The sequence below is a fragment of the Molossus molossus genome, unplaced genomic scaffold (genome assembly GCF_014108415.1).
Source record: "Molossus molossus isolate mMolMol1 unplaced genomic scaffold, mMolMol1.p scaffold_m16_p_1, whole genome shotgun sequence".
Classification (NCBI taxonomy): domain Eukaryota; kingdom Metazoa; phylum Chordata; class Mammalia; order Chiroptera; family Molossidae; genus Molossus; species Molossus molossus.
In genome coordinates, this window is record NW_023425344.1 from 35,330,298 (window position 1) to 35,349,046 (window position 18,749).

Here is an 18,749-nt window from a genome sequence, read left to right on the forward strand (position 1 = left end):
CAACCTGGGCCGGGGACAAACTGCAACCAAGGTACTGAACCCAGGACTCTCTGGTCCGCAAACCAACACTCTGACCGCTTAGCCAAACCAGCCAGGGCTCTCTGACATACTGTTTTAAAGAGGGTTACAGAGTAGGTACTGCTGATCTAAAAGGAATGAGTTACTAGTAGTTGATTTTTGTGTGGTTTGTGGAAGGAAGGGACCTGGGAAATGGAAAGCAAGGTATTTATCTCCTCTATTCTGCCTCATAGACAAGACTTAATTATATGGTTATATTCGGGAGTTAATTAAGTACTAATGAAAATAGAATAAACTATTGTAAAGATAGATGTTTCCTCATATTTTTTGTAAAGGGATTAAAAGAGAAAAATAAGACATTTTTGGGTTGGAGAGTTGGCCTCATTTGGGTTCATTTAATAGTTAAGATTTGGGTTTATATTAATGGTCATAGTGTCATTTTCTCCCTGCACAAAGTAAATATGGGTGATTTTGAACATACTTCATCATTTTTACTCCCCTGTCCCATTTAAATCTATCCAAAAGGATTCCTATCTTTTAACTTTGTGCTTAATAATGAATGTTACCCTTTTGTTTTTGTTTTTGTTTTGTTTCTAGGCTGTATTCATCACCAAAGAAAAAACTTACACCAATGCAGAAATTGGTTAGCCCATTAGTTTGGTGCAGGCAAGTTTTGGATTACCCAAGTCCTGATGTTGAATGTGCTAAAAAATCTCTTATCCACAAACTTGATCAAACTATGTCAGGTATGTCTATAATTTTCTTGTAAATTCATCTCTTTGCTTTCTTTAATAAAAAATAACAACAAAAACACCCAAATATATGTTGAAATATGTTTTTAGGAAGGCAGTTCTTTGCTTGGTAGTGTGTTTTTCAAATCTCATTGTGCATGCCATCATGAGTTTTTTCCATATGCACATAACCTTGTTCTATTATTTATTCCACTTTTTTCAATCACATTTTTATTTAGCTTCATTCTAAAGAATAATTTTCAAGAAATATTGGATTTTACATGATAGGTTTCTTTTCTAATACAAGTTAAAACAAATAACTAGCTCTGTCTCTCTCCTTCTCTGTCTTGTTCTCACTGTAGCACTTAGTCACTATGTGACTGCGTGTATTTAACAGTTTTCTCTTAAGAATAAAGAACCTTGTAAGGTTGTTTTAAGGATTAAATGATGTTTATGAAAGAGCCTTGCATGTTTTTCTGACTCATAAGTGCTTAGTAAATGTATTAATTTTTCTTCCTTGTTATGTTTTTTTCTTTTAACTTGGCATTTTAAGTTTAAATTGCTTTTATGCTCTTTTGTTCATAGCATTCACAAAGCTGGCACAATGCAACTGTGACTGTGGCATTTAATGTAGCATGCCAGTGTGGGTAGAAATGTAGGGAAATATTATTGACTCTTTCTTGGAATTTCTCTCAGTCTCTTAAGAATGTTGCTATTCTCTGGAACATTCTCATAGTAAAGGATTGATGGATGATTACTAATGCAAAATAGGTTTTTTGAGTTCTTTGTTTTGGATTTACTTTACACTGCTGTATTTAAAATCACTTATTTTGGCTTTATTATGGAAATAATGAGCTCTCTTGTTAGACTGTAAGCTGGAAATGGTTAGGGGAGGTTTAGGGGAGACTAAACAGTTAAATGGGCATAAAGTAAAATGCAGTTGGTTGGTTATAATGAGTAATGGGTATTATATGAAAATAACATCTAGGATATGGTTACAGAGCTTCTGAGTCTGTTTTGACACTGAAATTTTACTTTTCCTCTGTGGAGAATCCCTTTGTAAAAAGCAACAGCCTTTATGTAGTTTTTTAAGTGTTTTTGTTTGGATATCAAGTGTTTTTAGAATTATGTCCTGGAGCTTGATTTAAATTATATTCATAAGAGATTTTTAATTTATTTTTTTCTTTATTGATTTTAGAGAGAGAGGAAGGGAGAGGGAGAGAGTGATAGAAGCATTGATGAGAGAGAACATACATTGGCCACCTCCTGCACCCCCTCCACTGGGGATCTGGCCCACAACCTGGGCATGTGTCCTGACGGGGAATTGAACCAGCTACTTCTTGGTGCATGGGTCGACGCTCAACCACTGAGCCACACCGGCTGGGCACCAGTCCCTGGTTTAAAACATCCTAAGGAATGGGAACTATTAGTAATTGATGATTAGCAACTTAGACGAAGAAGAGAAACCTAAAATTGTTGCACCTCAAAATAGCAATTTGAGTGAGTGGCTGGCGCTGCTTTATTATAAAGGGTATTACATATAGTAGGAACGTGTAAGAGAGGCTGTTACTCTGAACTAGGTGTAATCAAGTACTAGATCTGTTTAATAGTATTTAGATTTTATAGCCATATATGCACAGAGCAATAGCTACAGCTATAAATATAATGTATATTTAGAGGAAAAAATAGCTTGGCTCTTTCAGGTTTGAACTTTGTAGTCCTAAACCTCTTTTTTCCCAAGTTGGTGGAAAGATTGTTTTTTAAATGGTTTTTTTTTTTTTTTTTAATCCTCACCCAAGGACATTTTTTGATATTTTGTTCAGATAGAGTGGGAGGGAGATAGAGAAACATCGACGTGAAAGGGACACATCAAGTGGTTGCCACCCACACGACCCAACCAGGGCCAGGGACAAACTTCAACCAAGGTACGTGCCCTTAGTGGGAACTGAACCTGGGTGTCTCCTGACCGCAGGCCAACGCTCTAACTGCTGAGCCAAACCGGCCAGGGCTAAATGTATTTTTTGATAAGGCAAAGAAAGCTTCCTAGAACAGTCTGCTCCATCACACTCAGCTCTGCAGTGCACTATCACGTGTTCCTAAGATGTTCTTCTCTTGTTTTCCTACGGTAGTACATTATTTTTTTACCTTCTTCAACCCTCTCTGCTGTTTTCTATTCAGTCTTCTTTGAAGGTTCTGCCTTCTGCCCATCTTTGTGTGTGTGTATGGTAAAATTTACATAACATAAAATTTCCCACTTTAACCGTTTTTAAATATACATATAGTTTGATGGCATTGAGTACAATTACATTGCTTTACAACCATCACCACTGTCCATCTTCAGAACTTCATCATCTCATACTAAAATACTATACCCATTAATCTTTACATTCCTCCTACTCCCACCCATCTGGCCATCTTTTTTAAACTTCACCCGAGAGTATATGTTTCATTGAGAGGAAGGGAGAGAGAGAAAGAAACATCAATCTGTTGTCTCATGCACACTCTCTGACCTGGGATGAAACCCTCAACTTGAGTATGTGCCCTGACCAGGAATCAGATCTTTGACCCTTCATTGCACAGGACGGTGCTCTAACCACTGAACTACACTGGCCAGGGCCATCTGCCAATCTTAAGTTTAGGGTATCCTGTGTCCCTCTTTTGCCCCACTGCTCTCTGTTTTGATGATTTCATCCACTCATATGGTATTCAATATTATATGTATTCAGATTAATCTTATTCATTCATGCATATATACAATTAATATTTATTGACAGCCTGTTATGTATCAGGCTTTAGGAAGAGGGTGGAGGATGCATGATGAGGAAAAAAGAACATTGTATCTATATTCATGGAGTTCACCATGTAGGAGGGTAAGTGTAAATACAAAAAATTGTTTTAACTGGTGATCTGTAACAAAGGAATAGTATACAGTGCTTTGAGAAATAGGAATTTTGCCTCAGCAAGTGGTATTTAACCTGAATCCTAAAGATTCAGAAAAATTTAAGTGGGCTAAGGGGAAAGGTGAAAGAGGACGTAGGATATTCCAGGTAGAGACACCCTGTGTGGATGTGTGGTAGGAAGCACGGCATATATGAGGAACTGGAGGAAGTCAGGGTGGCTGTAGGAAGGAAGCGATATGAGATAAGGCAGAAAGATATGTAGGAGGCAGACTGAAAGGCCTTATAGATTAAAGATTTTGGACTTTATTCTAAAAGTAATGGGAGGATATCAAAGGGTTTTATTTAAAGGTATGTGTGTGGGTGGGAAGACAAGATTTACATTTTGATTGTGTCTTACATAGCTATAGTATGGAGAGTAGATTGGAGAAGGCCAAAAATGAATGTGGGATGCTCTTGAAGGGAGATTGATGATGATAGCTAGGTAATGTGTGTTGGAGTGAAAGGGTGGTGGTAGAGATGAAAAAATGTGGAGGTAAAAAGGAATGAACCAAATATGAGGAAATGAGGGAAAAGAAAGTATTAACAGTGATTCCTAGTTTCCAGCTGTGTGACAGGAGGAATGTTGTTATTTTGAGGTGGGGACCCCAGGAAGATAATTGTTTTAGTGGGAAAATTGTGAATTTGGTTTGGGCATGTTGGCCCATTTTTCATACCTGCAGGAGAGACTGAAAGGGCAGCATATATGGGAGTGAAGCTCAGGAAAACTTAGGAATGGACATATAAATAATGAGTTTTGGGCATATAGATAATAGCTAATGTCATGGGTATGAATGAGATTTCCCAGGAAAGAGAATATGGTTAGAGTGAGAAGATAAAAGGGCTGAGGACTTGAAATGCAAATGATTAAATAAATAACTAAGTAAAAGAGAATGAGCTTCAAATACTGCTTTCCCGCCCCCACCCCCAAATCCAAACTTTGAAAAGGCTATTTTTAAAAACTCATTATTTCATGGGTTGTTGTTTTTTTTTTAAGCAATATAGTTTGTTGCAGAAAAATGAGGAAATACAAATATCCTTTTCCATTCATTTTATTTTCAAAGGCAATTTGAGGTTGATAAAGTTGAAATAAACTTTCCAATAAGATAGAAGTAGCCCTGGCCAGTTTGGCTCAGTAATTGGAGAGTCGGCCTGTGGTCCAGAGAGACCCGGGTTCGGTTCCTGCTAAGGGCATGTACCTTGGTTGCAGTTTGTCCCCGGCCCTGGTTGGTCGTGCGGGTGGCAGCCACTCGATGTGTCCCTTTCACATCGATGTTTCTCTCTCTGTTCCTCTCCCTCCCTCCCACTCTACCTGAACAAAAAATGGAAAAATGTCCTCGGGTGAGGATAAAAAAAAAAAAAAAAAAAAAGATAGAAGTATATTCATTTAGTGCCTAATAATTTGTTAAGGAGATATTCATCCTGTGATATTCTTTTGTTGTTTGCTGTGGCTACTCTTTTACTTGCATAACACAATTTAAGATAATGAAAGTATTTTGTTGGGGTTGTTAATATGTTATATTTTCCCGTACTATAAGAATGTTTCTGGCATAACCAATGGACACAGACAACAGTGCGATGAAGAGGTGGGTGAGGGTGGGTGTGGGAAGGAAGATCTCAATGGAGGAAGGAAGGAGAGATATCTGTAATGCTTTTAATAATAAAGATATATCAGAAAATAAAAATTTTAAATGTTTCTGTATCGAAATTTAGATAATGACTTATTTCCTAATAGGAAAAATTTTATAATAAAACATTAATTTTTTCTCGGTTACTAAATTTGATTTCCTCCTTCTTGTTAATGCAGCTCTCAAGAGGCAGAATTTATATAATAATCCTTTCAACTCCATGAGTTACACGAGTCCTTATAGTCCAAATGCAAGTAGCCCATACAGTAGTGGTTTCAATTCTCCGTCCTCAACCCCAGTGCGACCTCCTATAGTCAAACAGCTAATACTTCCTGGAAATTCAGGTAAGGAGAAAATGAAATGGAGTGATTAAAAAATGGTTTTTAACTTATTGCCCTACCTGACAAAATACCTTATTCACCAATAGTTCAAGTTCTTTTATTTATCAAACTTTTAACTGTTTAGAGAAAATATCATTGAGGCACTACTTGGCACCAGATACACAGGGATACAGATAAGCCAGTTTACTTCCATGTTTTCATTAGCATGTACTTAAAAGTTTATAAATCTGGCTTCATTAAATAGGTTCCCAGGCTTGATTATTTTAATCAATAGATGCTTATTAAATAGCTTGCTTGGATTATAAAAGCTATAGACTTAAAAACTTTTTAATACGATGTTAATATTGATATTGCACCCAAATAACAGTATAAGGAATGTGCTCAAAGAGTGTCTGGAGTCCTAAGTAACAAGTGAGAGATAGATTGCTGTAAATTGGGGAAAGAACGTTCCACTTTGGTTCTGTAACTGCAGCGTTACTCTGAAGCTTACTGTTCTTTAGAAATCCCTCATTCAGTTACTCTTATTGCTGCATTGTTATGGCTAATTATTATAATTTCCTTAAAAGTTAAAGTATTGTTAACCGGCACACATTTTTTACCTGAGTGCTCCCTAGTCTGATGATTTTATTGACCCTGTTATTTGCTTTGTACATAGATTGTTTCTTGCTAAATATTTCATCCATTGCTCTCATACTAAAAAGTTTAATCTGCTATATTTGTTTAATATAAAGGATTAAACACTATTTGAGCCTGGCTTTCCATATCCTGTGCTTTGTGCTCTTCTTGATAAATACAATATTATTTCATATTCTTGCTCTTCTTATGTGCCTTTATGTTGGAGCTGACTTACAGTGAAGAATTCTGGAAAACAAGCCTTCAAATAAATTTGTATTAGAAATAATAGTAATACTGTTGTGATTTTGTTATTCTCCACTAGAAGATGATCTGATGAAAGCATTTCTTTAGAAACAAGTTAGACTCTTTCAGATATGTATGTCCTTTGTTCCTCTGCCCTATCTTCTTTCCCCCTTTTGGTTTAGAACGACAAAATACTTTTTTTATCTAGTCATTTTCTTTATTCCATTTATGTGGTTCACTACTAAATTTCAGAGAATTCCTTGGATCGTCATTTCAAGTTTGGCAAAGGAATTTTGTAAACGTGGCATAATGTAGGAGAAATGAGCTAGTATTCTTTTGTTTGTTTGTTTCTAACTTGCTAAGGAATCCTGATTTTCCTCAAATCCTAGTATTCTGGTTTAGAAAAGAATGGGTGCCTTTATTCAGGGAAAAAGATGATAGTGTTTGCTAATGACTATGAATTTGGGAGGAAAAACACCAAATCATAAATTTATCTATTTATAGAGCAGTATCATTGGCTATCTTGTAAAAGTTAAAGTCCTTTAACATGTATTATTGAAAACTAACTACTTGTCAGGAACTGTTTATAGTGTATCTGTTTTATAAGAGAATAGATAAGTGAGAGTTAAATGAAAATGTGTTTTATGCCTATGCCATAATGTATTTAGGACTCTTCATAGCCCTCATTATTCTTAATAAGGTCAATTTTTTATTTTAATATTTGGGAATTGGATATACAAGAGGCAGAAAAATAATGATCTAATTAAAAGATATATCAAGTTAATTGCAACAGATGTTTATTCAGTTTTTGTTTTACCAAAGTTTGAATTTTTTTTAAGGTAATTTGAAAAGTTCATCAGACAGAAATCCTCCACTCAGTCCTCAATCCTCTATAGACAGTGAGTTAAGTGCTTCAGAATTAGATGAAGATTCGATTGGATCCAATTATAAGCTAAATGATGTAACTGATGTGCAGATTCTAGCTCGGATGCAGGAAGAAAGTAAGTATTTTAATTGTTAAAGTTGAGGTCTTTTATATGACCAAGTTTTGTTGTGGGTATGAAATATGTCTTAAAGTGTTGTAGAATAGTGCAGTTAGGGTAGAAATGTTAAAATTTTACAGTATTTTTCAACTTATGGATTTATTTTTGTTAACTTGTTTTTGGAGTCCATTTTATGTAGAGCAGTTTGTTATGTGAGGACCAAGACAGGCAGGTTTCGCTCTGCTTTCATGACTGGTAATCATATCCTGAAGGCTACTTACTCTGCACTGCAGCTCACTAGTGTAGTTATTACTCTATTACTCTGGGTTTACTTAGTGTAGATCGGTGTTTCTCAGTCTTTTTTTTTTTTTTTTATCCTCACCCGAGGACATTTTTCCATTTTTTACTCAGATAGAGTGGGAAGGAGAGAGAGGAAGAGAGAGAAACATGGATGTGAAAGGGACACATCGAGTGGCCGCCACCCACACCACCCAACCAGGGCCGGGGACAAACTGCAGCCAAGGTACATGCCCTTAGCGGGAACCGAACCCGGGTCTCTGTGGACCGCAGGCTGATGCTTTAACCGCCGAGCCAAACCGGCCAGGGCTTCTCGATCTTTTTTTTCATTGCTGCCCTCCTAAGGTGCTTTTTTAGATATTTTCTCCTCCGCCCTCTCTCCCCATGAAATTGTAATACCATAGATATACTCTATGTCTCTTTAAATACTATGAGGGACACAATTTATTTTGGTAACTAGATTTTTTTTTCACATCCCAAGAAGCAATTTTTGCTCCCTTGGAACAAATACCACCTCCCTTAGAATGTGTGGTATAGAACATAAAAAAAGACCTTTATGAGAATGTTGGAATTGTGACTTTAAATTAAATGAAGCATATTGTATTGCTTTGCAAAGTGGTTTTTGCAACATTTTGGGTCACAGACATCTTTGAAAATTCAATAAAAATCATGTCCCCTGTCACTCCCAAAATATATATAAGCACAAAGTTTTTTATACTATTTCAAGGGTTTGTGGCTGCTCTGACTCTCATCTAAAATTAAGATGGTGGTTATAATATTACTTTCCCCTATACATTTTATTGTGGCTGCCATGGACTTAACTGTGAAATAAGCAGTCACTCTAAAGTGATCCCTTTAGCCTTTATAATAAAAGATCTTTGCAGCAGCATACATTTCACACTGATGGTGGGCTGAGGGTAATGGAAAATTGCTATAATTTAGTTCAAAAACTTTGTTTTAGACCCTTTCTTTTATGTAAACATGTAGTAAGTTTTATTAAGTTATAACATTTATTAGGAAACTGCAGAATGTTTCTTATTCTACTGATTCATTTCCCATTTTCACACAACTTCCCTTAGAAAGATAGGAAGACTTGATGCTTTATTTATCTTTAGCCCTAGAAATTAATAATACAGTACTCTCTCTTCTTCTGTAATTTTGTATAACACCTCACTGAGACTATGGTGTTGTCAGCTAGTGACTTACTGTATGGATATGAAAGGAGAATAAAGAATGCTGCCTGACTGTAACTTAGAGTAAACTAGCCAATTCTATGAATCCTGACTTTTGGACCCCCGTATTTTGTTAGAAACACAACCATTTGCTGTAGCTTTCATATTGTCTTTTGGTAACAAATAATAGAAATTTTAACCTTACTGTAATAATCCTTTCTCAACTGTCTACATGCACAAATATTTATTTTCCTGGTGAATTAAAAAAAGATACTAAAAATGTGTGGGATTCCTCCTTGAAAACACCAGTGGTTGTTTTTTAAAGAGAATGATTTTCCTTTTCACAACATTGTTTCTCCAGCTTGTTGCAGTAGAAATGTAGAATTACAGATTTGGACTGTTGCCTGGCTAAGCCTCCTCATTTTTAGGATAAGAGAGACACAATCCCATAGTGATTGTGACTTCCTTAGGCTCCCCTTGTTAGTGGAGAGCCTGCATTGGGGTCTGGATTTTTCTTTTCCAAAACAGCTCTTTTCACTGGTATGTTGTTTTTTTGTAGGTAACTTTAATGCCACATTTACTATTATAAGACACTAAGTAACTTATTGGTTACTATAGTGGTCCCCAAACCTGATTAAAGGGCTAGGTAGGCCCTGGGAATCTGCAGTTTTATAGATACCCTGGTGTGCTTCTCACCAATCATATTAGAGAACCACACTGATAGCACATTCTTTGTGCAGTAGTCCACTCCTTTTAGTGGGGGATACTTTTCTAAGACCCCCAGTGGATGCCTAATACCATATATATGCTATGTTTTTTTCCTGTACATACATACCTATGATCAAGTTTAATTTATAAATTAGGCACAGTAAGAGATTAACATCAATAACTACTAATAAGCTAGAACACATATCAATATAGTGTAATAAAGATAAGTGAATGTGGTCTCTCTATCAAAGTATTTTATTGTATTGTATATACACTGGACAAAGGGATGGTTCACATCCCAGGCAGGACTGGAGTGTGATGGTGTGAGATTTTATCACGTTACTCCAGGATGCATGCAATTTAAAATTTATGAATTGTTTATTTGTGGAATTTTCATTTAATATTTTCAGACCATGGTTGACCGTGAGTAACTAAAACCACAAAAAGTGAAACTGTGGATAAGGAGGGACTACTGTGTGAATATATAACTTAAAAGTTTGAAGACTACTCTTTTAGACTAGACTGCTGATAGTTAGCAGGACTTGCTCAAAATATTATCTGAATTCTTTTCTTGAATTACAATTTTTTCTCATGTGTATCAACAATTGTTTTTATTCTAGAAGTTTTTATACTTTTCGAAGGGCTTCTAAGTTTGCTTCGGTGTTTTTGGAGATATCGAGATACATAGGGGACTCTTTTGAAAATATTTACTTGATGGCTTAGAAATTAAGCTTGTTTTATTCAAGTCTCTTGTGTTTGAAGCAATTGAAATTTCTTTTATGCCCAAATACTGAATTCCTGAGGGTAGGATAGAAGTTTCCTTCATCATCATCTTGAATAAGATTAACCTAAGTATTTGATTTGATTTTCAGGGAGTTTATTTACTCACAGTGTATTCTTTTCTTTTTTAAGATTTTTTTCAATTTATTTTTAGAGAGAAAGGAAGGGAGAGAGAGAAACATCAATGTCAAAGCAAAATATTGATTGCCTCCTGCATGACCCCCACTGGGGATCCAACTGGGCAACTTTTTGGTGCACAGGATGATGCCCAGCCAACTGAGCCACACAGGCCAGGGCCTCGCTGTGTATTCTTTACTGGCTGGAGAGTAATTGTTTTCCCTCACTATTCCTTTAATGTTAATCTCAAATTTGGATTACTGTTTTTATGAGTAGAGATATTTTTAAATTTGTGGTTCTACTTGTAATATAGATTTCAGATTCAAGAAGAAATGTTGAAGTTGGGCAAATGTTTTTAAAACTTCATTCAGTTTAAAAATTAACCTTTTAGCCCTGGCCGGTTTGGCTCAGTGGTTAGAGTGTCGGCCTGCGGTCCAGAGAGACCCGGGTTCAGTTCCCGCTAAGGGCGCGTACCTCAGTTGCAGTTTGTCCCCGGCCCTGGTTGGTCATGCGGGTGACAGCCACTAGATGTGTCCCTTTCACGTAGAAGTTTCTCTCTCTCTTCCTCTCTCTCCCTTTTACTCTATCTGAACAAAAAATGGAAAAATGTCCTCGGGTGAGGGTAAAAAAATTAACCTTTTAGATGTGGTTTGTGCATCTGTATATAGGAGGATGTCTAAAATTATTCAAGTGGAGAATTTTTCTTTACACTTTATACTCTATTTGAATTTCTCAGTAATAATCTTTTGCTTTTAAACCTTAAAAATATTTGAATGTTTAAAAATATAACTAAAGAAATAAAATTACACATTCATTATCATCAGGTCTCCGGCAAGAATATGCAGCCACCACATCTCGGCGCAGTTCTGGTTCATCTTGCAATTCTACAAGACGGGGTACTTTTAGTGATCAGGAGCTTGATGCACAGAGTTTAGATGATGAAGATGACAGTATGCATCATGCAGTATACCCTGCTGTTAACAGGTTTTCACCATCACCACGCAATTCACCTCGACCATCACCTAAGCAGTCACCCAGAAATTCACCTCGTTCACGATCTCCTGCTCGGGGAATAGAATATAGTAGAGTGTCCCCGCAGCCTATGATTAGCCGCTTACAGCAACCTCGACTTTCACTTCAAGGCCATCCCACAGATTTACAGACAAGCAATGTGAAAAATGAAGGTAATCAGAATGTTTCTGGGGAGAAAATTGTCCTTCATGTTTCAATATGAAAGTAACAATTTTTACCAGGATTTTGTATTTCAGATAAATAGATCAACAATTTAGTTAGTTTACCCTTTCACTAATAGTGAATCAATACAAAAATAAAGGAGAAAGTGAATTTAATTTTATTTGATTATGTTAGCTTTGCTTCATTCTAATCATAAAGTGATCTGTATATAGATTTTTTATTTAAATGGATAATTTATAGTTCTTTTTAAAGTTCCTCTTATTCTACTTATAGAATCTGGGTTGAGTTGTGTGTTGTTATAAGATGTGTACGTCCTGTTAACTCTTCTAAAATATACAGAATGCTAAATACTTTGATTTTTGAATGCTGATTAATATTTTCTTTTTCCATCTGAAAAAATGGTTTTTACTTTTAATTAAAATTTTGTAGAAAAACTAAGACGCAGTCTTCCAAACCTGTCCCGAACATCTAATACACAAGTTGACTCAGTGAAAAGCAGCAGAAGTGACTCAAATTTTCAAGTGCCAAATGGAGGAATACCTCGCATGCAACCTCAGGCTTCATCCAGTAAGTATCTCTCATGACAGAGATATTAATTTTGTGCTATATAGCTGTACTAAACTATTTAGTAAAGTGTAGTGATTACTTGTTATAAGATAATCATAGCTACATTAAAATTAAAAGTTGTCCCTGTAAGATACCCAGTTATATGAGTAGTTATATCTGTATGAAACTCTGGTCTCTGAAGATTTTAAAATAAGCAAAGTCTAATTATTTAATATATAAATATATGTGTTTCTTAAAAACCTCACATTCTGCAGTAGTGAACATTAAGAATGACAGGATTTGGGGGGACAGTAGTCCTGGAACAGACCACTTAAAACTCAAGCAGCTTTCTTACTAGAACATTAATAAAAACAGTTATGATCCTATAAAAATACTAGCACAATTAAAACCATTTAAATTCTTAATAAAGTAAATACTCCAACAAATAATAGAACTTTATTTTCAAAAATAGTTGAAGATGACTTATAGAAAGAAAGGGTTAAGACTATTGAATTAAGGAGAAATATGCAACATAAACAAAGATCAAAGAGAATCATGCAGAAGAACTAAGAAAGAGGGTCCAAACTGAGCCAAGAAATGATGTGGGAGTAGATGGGCACTGTGTACTTTACTGTACAGAGGATTAAAAATGAATGAAACACTTTCCAAAAAGTGTTACTTGTAATTAGGATAGTAGTCAAGCCAATTTTAAACAAACTATCACAGTTATTTCTACTATTTTAGAAATGCTCAATATTTATGCCTCGTATCACGTCAGTCCTGCAGTCTGGTTCATTCAGTTCTTTTGTAGCACGTTACTGTCAATGGTGGCTGTGATGTGTTCCTTCACTCTAGTCATTTATAACTTGTTTATTGAGAAATACAACTTAGAAAGCATTCAATTCATTTTAGTTCCCTTGCACTCTTCCTTAGTTATATTGTGTTTAGCTGACTTTGTGTACTTTGTGTGACGCTGCTGTTCTTGGTGGCTCAAAAATCAACAGGCCAGGAAAAAATACATTTCAACCCAAATGACTTTTCTGAAAATGTTAAATTTTCTCTATTTACCAATTGCATATGATATTATTTATATTACAGAAATTCTCTTTGTACTGTACTGTATATGCATAATCCTGTTTAATTCAGTTCTGTGAATTGGGTACAAATATTAACACATTTTACAAATTAGGAAGTTGAAGCTTTGAGTGCTTAAATAATTTATCTATGGTCTTACAGCTTGTAAGTGTCAAGTTAGGATTCAAACCCATGTTGATCCTGCTCAAGGGCCCAAGTCCATCCATGGTTTAGTGTTAAGACATACAAATTATCCAGAAATATTATTTCTGTATTTTTTTAAGATAAACTCTAAAATGTAAGGCACTGTGGAAATTTGTTACCCAGAGATTTGCATACGTCATTTATTTGGCTGGTTATATGCAAAAATATGTTTTTTGTACCAAATTAAATTTGTTAAACTTAGTATTCTAGGTCTTGTGAACTGTGTAATTAAGAGTGTAATTATGACACTCATATGAAATGGTAAAGAAATTAGGGATTCAGAAAAACTTAAAAAATGAAAGTAAAGATGCAATTTGAACTTTTAAGTTATCTCTACATTAAAGATAGATTTTGTGCCTCTAAAATTACAAATTAAGTTAATTTGACATTTGAGAAGTCCTGTTTCTGGGTGTGTTCCCCTCTCTCTCCCTTGGTATATATACTTGCCTGAAACAAAAAGCAATCCACAGTGTTACTACAACAGAAAAGAACATTTTGTATCATTAAGAAGATTAAGTAGCAAAACTCATGTATATTGTAAACTACACTTTTATACCCTATGCATAGATAATCCAAAACATTATGTGTACTTGGCTTTCAAAAGTGCTTTTATGGTTGGTTTGAATTATTAAGTTTTGAATTTCTTAAAACTTTGCACACTATATCTCCAATCAGCTTCCCAGCTCTTGATGAAATCAGCTGTATCTGTATCCTCTTTACTTTTATTCCATTGTCAGTACCAACTCTTTACTTAGGGTTGTTCCCTTATGCCCTCTCACGTGCTCCTTATTTGAACTACTCTAGCAGCTCAAAGCTGTATGGAAATGAAAAATAATTCTTCACAAAAATAGAAGAAAAAATAAAGGTTGATAACTAGGATAAAAGTGTTAATAATAGAAACATATATTGGCCATATCTTAAACTTCATGACAATTACTCGCTGTCTCTAGTGATTGAATTACCACTGAATGATCACCTTCTGATTCCCTAGAATTTGTTTCTGTAGGTGAATTCATTTTAATTTTTCTTCTCCAAAAGTTGATAATTAAGGAAAATATATAGGGTTACATAATGAGATTCTAATCACTAATTTACTTTTAAGTGTTTAAATATGTACGTAGTTTCATAATGGTGTGCTTCAATATTTGAATAATTTACAGGCAGAAGAGAAAGTAAGGTACCATCCTTTTTTTAAATTGCATATACTTGTTCATTTTTATATTTGTAGCTGTAGTGAAGCTTATTTGTAATTAAAATTTCACAAACATTTTAGTAGTCACACTATTCACAAAAAATGTATTTGGAAAATAGTAAATCCCAAATATTAACAGCTTTAAAATTTAAACTTAATATATTATGAAACAAAATATAATGTTACCTATAATTCTTAAAATTTTACATATATCTTTGATACATAAAAATGTATCTATGTAAAGTGTTCTTTTTACTAGTAGTATGTGTTATATACTGTTTTAATAATAGCCTTTTTATTTTGATATATAACAATGTACAGATATAATAGCAAGTTTTATACACTTTATATATGAATTTGTATTTTTTATTTTTTGTATAGTTCGTATAACAGATGTTGCATTTGGTTTTCTTTTTTAAAGTATTTGTTTGTCCAGCTCTTAAGTAGTAAAGCTTTGGTTCTTACTTGCTGATCTGCATGAACCTAACTTTGCAAGGTTGCTGTTATTTCCACCTAAGGGACCACTTCTTTTGCCTTGTTACTTTGCCAGTCAGTACTTTTACATGCTTATTTGCTGTGGCTGCATTATTGTGGGTGCTGGCATTCAAGTATGAATATTATGAGAGTTCTTACATATTTTTATTTTTATAGCTGTTACTAATTTTTTACTTTTATATTTGGAAAATGTAAATGACTTAAAAAGTTTAAGAAAACCAGAGCATTGCAGAAGTCATTGTTGCATGTCATTTTCTCAGTTTCTCCAGCTAAAGAAAGGAATGTTTGTCAGGGACAGTTTTTCAAAAGACTAGTACCTTGCTTTCTAAGACTAGAGCATGGGTTAGTAGAAAGTTTAGTTTTCAGAAAAATAGAGGAATTATTGTTCAGAAATAAGGGAGAAAAATCCAAGACAATCTGCTGGTTTAAGAAAAGTAATAATACTCAGACTTTGGTTAGAATTTTAAAATGTTTACTTTCACATATATTATCTCATTTGAACCTAACAACAACCCATTGTTATTTTTATAGAGAGGGAACAAAGATTTATATAAATTATATGTATAAATATAACTAGAAAAATGGCAAAACTGAGCCAAATTACTTCGTTCTCCCTGAGTCTTCTAATTTCCTCCCAATCATTGTTTGGATTACATCATGCTAACCTAACTGCAAGTGAATAAGCATCTTGGAAAATATTCTTGGAAACTTTGTCGGAGCATGATTCTTTGTGTATTGCCAGAAGAGAGCAAAATCATTCAGTGTAATACGTATCCATGGCTTACATATAGCCAAATTGAAGAAAATTTTTGTATAGGGTACAGAGTATACTCCCAGAGAAAAGGTAGATAGTATAGGGTCAATTGTCAGTCAGCTTTACCCATAGCCAGAGGCCTATGGGGAAGGAATTTTCATCCATATTTCACTTGGAGCCAAAATACTGGAAGGTTATACTTGAATTTTATATAATTATAAAACAAATTGAAATAAGTTATGATAAATTTTTGTAATTGATTATATAAGAATGAACAAAATATTTGTAGAACTACCATCTAAGCATAAGTAGTGCAGTGATGTTAGGTTAATTATCTAATCTTTAAGTGATTTTATAAATGTAGTTTTTCTGGCCCTTGCTTCTAGTAATTTTGATTGAATACATCTGGGATGGCAACCATACTCTGTTTTTTTAGTAGTGTCTCTCATCTGATTCTGGAGCATATTCAAGTTTGAGAACCACTGGATTAGACCTTGATTGTAGAGTAACTAGAATGCTTAGTTTATACAGTTGTCAGTCACTTAATGTGTTTCTTAAATTATTCGACGACATATTTATTTGGAGTGTATGTTATGTTCCAAGCACTTGGAATATAAATGTGAATGAGATGGCCAAGCCCTTCAGTAGTAGGGAGTAATAGGCAGGAAATTCTGTAGGAACAAGGAGGCAGTAATCTCAGTAATGTAAAGAAATTTTCAGGAAAGATTTTGAAAGATAATCTCAACCAGTTTAGGAGGATTTTATGCCACATGAAGAAAGGAAGTACAGTTTTCCCAACAGTGAGATCAGTAATGAAATCTTAAGGATGAGAGATATAGATAGGGGATAGATTGTGGGAGTTTTTAAATTCCATATTAACAAGTTTAGATTTAGTCCTATAAATGTGGGGAACAATGATATTTCTTAGAAAATTTAATTTGGTAGCAATGTAGAGAATGGATTAAAGTTGAGAGTCTAGAAACCACTCAGAAGGCTATTTCATAATCTGGGTAAGAAATAATCTGAACAAAGGCATGGTGCAGGCAGTGATAAGATCTGGATGAATTTTTAAAAATGAAGTAGAAGCTATGGGACTTGGTAACACTGAGAAAATTGGAGGGAGAGAGGATTGAAGGATGACTGAATGAGAAATCTGTAAGCAAACAAAATGTCTTGGGGGTGTGGGAACAAGGGTCATTTTACCTGGCAGTAATTAACATTCATTTGTAGTGGCTTATGCTTAGTATTTGGCACCTGAAGAGGATTATTTTTAACAACACCCCACCCCCCACCCCCCGCAATATGACAAAATTATGTTAAATAATTAAATATGATGAGTTATAATAATAAAGGCTAGGTAGGGCCCTGGCCTGTGTGGCTCAGTTGATTGAGTGTCATACCAATGGTTTGATTCCTGGGCAGGGCACATGCCCACATTGCGGGTTCAGTCCCTGGTCAGGGTGCATAGGGGAGGCAGTTGATCAGTGCTTCTCCCCCCCTCCCCCTCTCTCCCTCCTTCCCTCTCTCTCTCCCTCCTTTCTTCTCTCTCTCTCCCCCCCCTTTCCCCCCCTCCCTTTCTCCCTCCCTCTAAAATCAATAAAAACGTAGTTTTAAAGGCAGGAAAAAATGCAGACAGTGAAAATAATTCTTTTATTGAACTTCCTCTTTTAAAACTGTCAGTAAAAAATTAGTAAGGGAATCAACATAAATATATTTAAAACATTTTTTTTTTCTTTATTGATTTTTAGAGAGGAAAGGAGAGGGAGAGAGAGAAACATCGAAGAGAAAAATCGATTGGTCATCTCCTGCATGCCCCCACTGGGGATTGGGCCCACAATGTGGCATGTGCCCTGACTGGGAATGAAATTGGCAGCCTCCTGGTGCATGGGTCGACACTCAATTAGTGACACACCAGCCAGGCAGACATAAATATTTTTAAAAGGACAAAAATTTTATGTATAGGTTGATCACAGTAATGAATATTACAGCTTTAGCTTCTCAAATTTGTCAATAATTTCTTCAGAATTCATTTTCTTTGCATATTTAGGCTCAATACACACTGTACCCAGATCTATCAATTGATCTTTACTCATATTGATTGGAGAACAGTCTTCAATTTTTAATTCCGAAAGGTTTGTTTTTGGGGTGTTTTTTTTTTTAGTGAAGCAACTGCTATACAAATAGGGAAAATCTTCAACATAAGTAAGTTTGGCAGAGATTCATAAACTCCCATTTTACACTAAATGCCAAAATTGCCACACTATTTATGTCTTTGTTCCTTTGGGAATCAAGTCTAATGATTTTTAAATGTCTTCACAGTTGAAAATGTTTAAATACATACTCAAAGTTACATATAATGACAGAATTGGACTAATTACATTCCGTTTCATTGATTTTATAATCACTGTATCATCACTGTTTATTTCTAATCTCTTTGAATATAGGAATATATTATAGCACCACAGGGATTGAGCATACACTCTGCTGAAGTGAGCATGATTTCAAATTGCTATAATCTTACTCTTGAAAGAAACGTGTAGCTGAGCCCACCTGTGTCGGGAGACTGTGTAACTGGGAGTTCTCCTTATTAACGTTCATGTGCCATACATTGTTTATTAAATGATAAATATTAAAATGGCTAATTTCAAGTTATATATATGTTATTAATTGTTTATAACATACGCCAACAAACTATTTTTTTCAGGGAGGAGCATTTTATCA

The 18,749-nt window shown here is 34.8% G+C and overlaps 1 protein-coding gene across 4 annotated transcripts in view; it reads left to right on the plus strand.

Annotated features, from left to right (window-relative positions):
* SLAIN2 (SLAIN motif family member 2) overlaps window positions 1-18,749 on the plus strand; it is a 73,563-nt gene that overhangs the window by 25,703 nt on the left and 29,111 nt on the right. For all 4 annotated transcript variants that reach the window (XM_036271793.1, XM_036271788.1, XM_036271802.1 and 1 more), the window contains exons 2-6: window positions 616-764; window positions 5,493-5,657; window positions 7,352-7,513; window positions 11,394-11,753; window positions 12,193-12,330. In XM_036271793.1, the coding sequence (XP_036127686.1) occupies window positions 616-764; window positions 5,493-5,657; window positions 7,352-7,513; window positions 11,394-11,753; window positions 12,193-12,330 (974 nt within the window). The remainder of the gene's footprint in view (window positions 1-615; window positions 765-5,492; window positions 5,658-7,351; window positions 7,514-11,393; window positions 11,754-12,192; window positions 12,331-18,749) is intronic.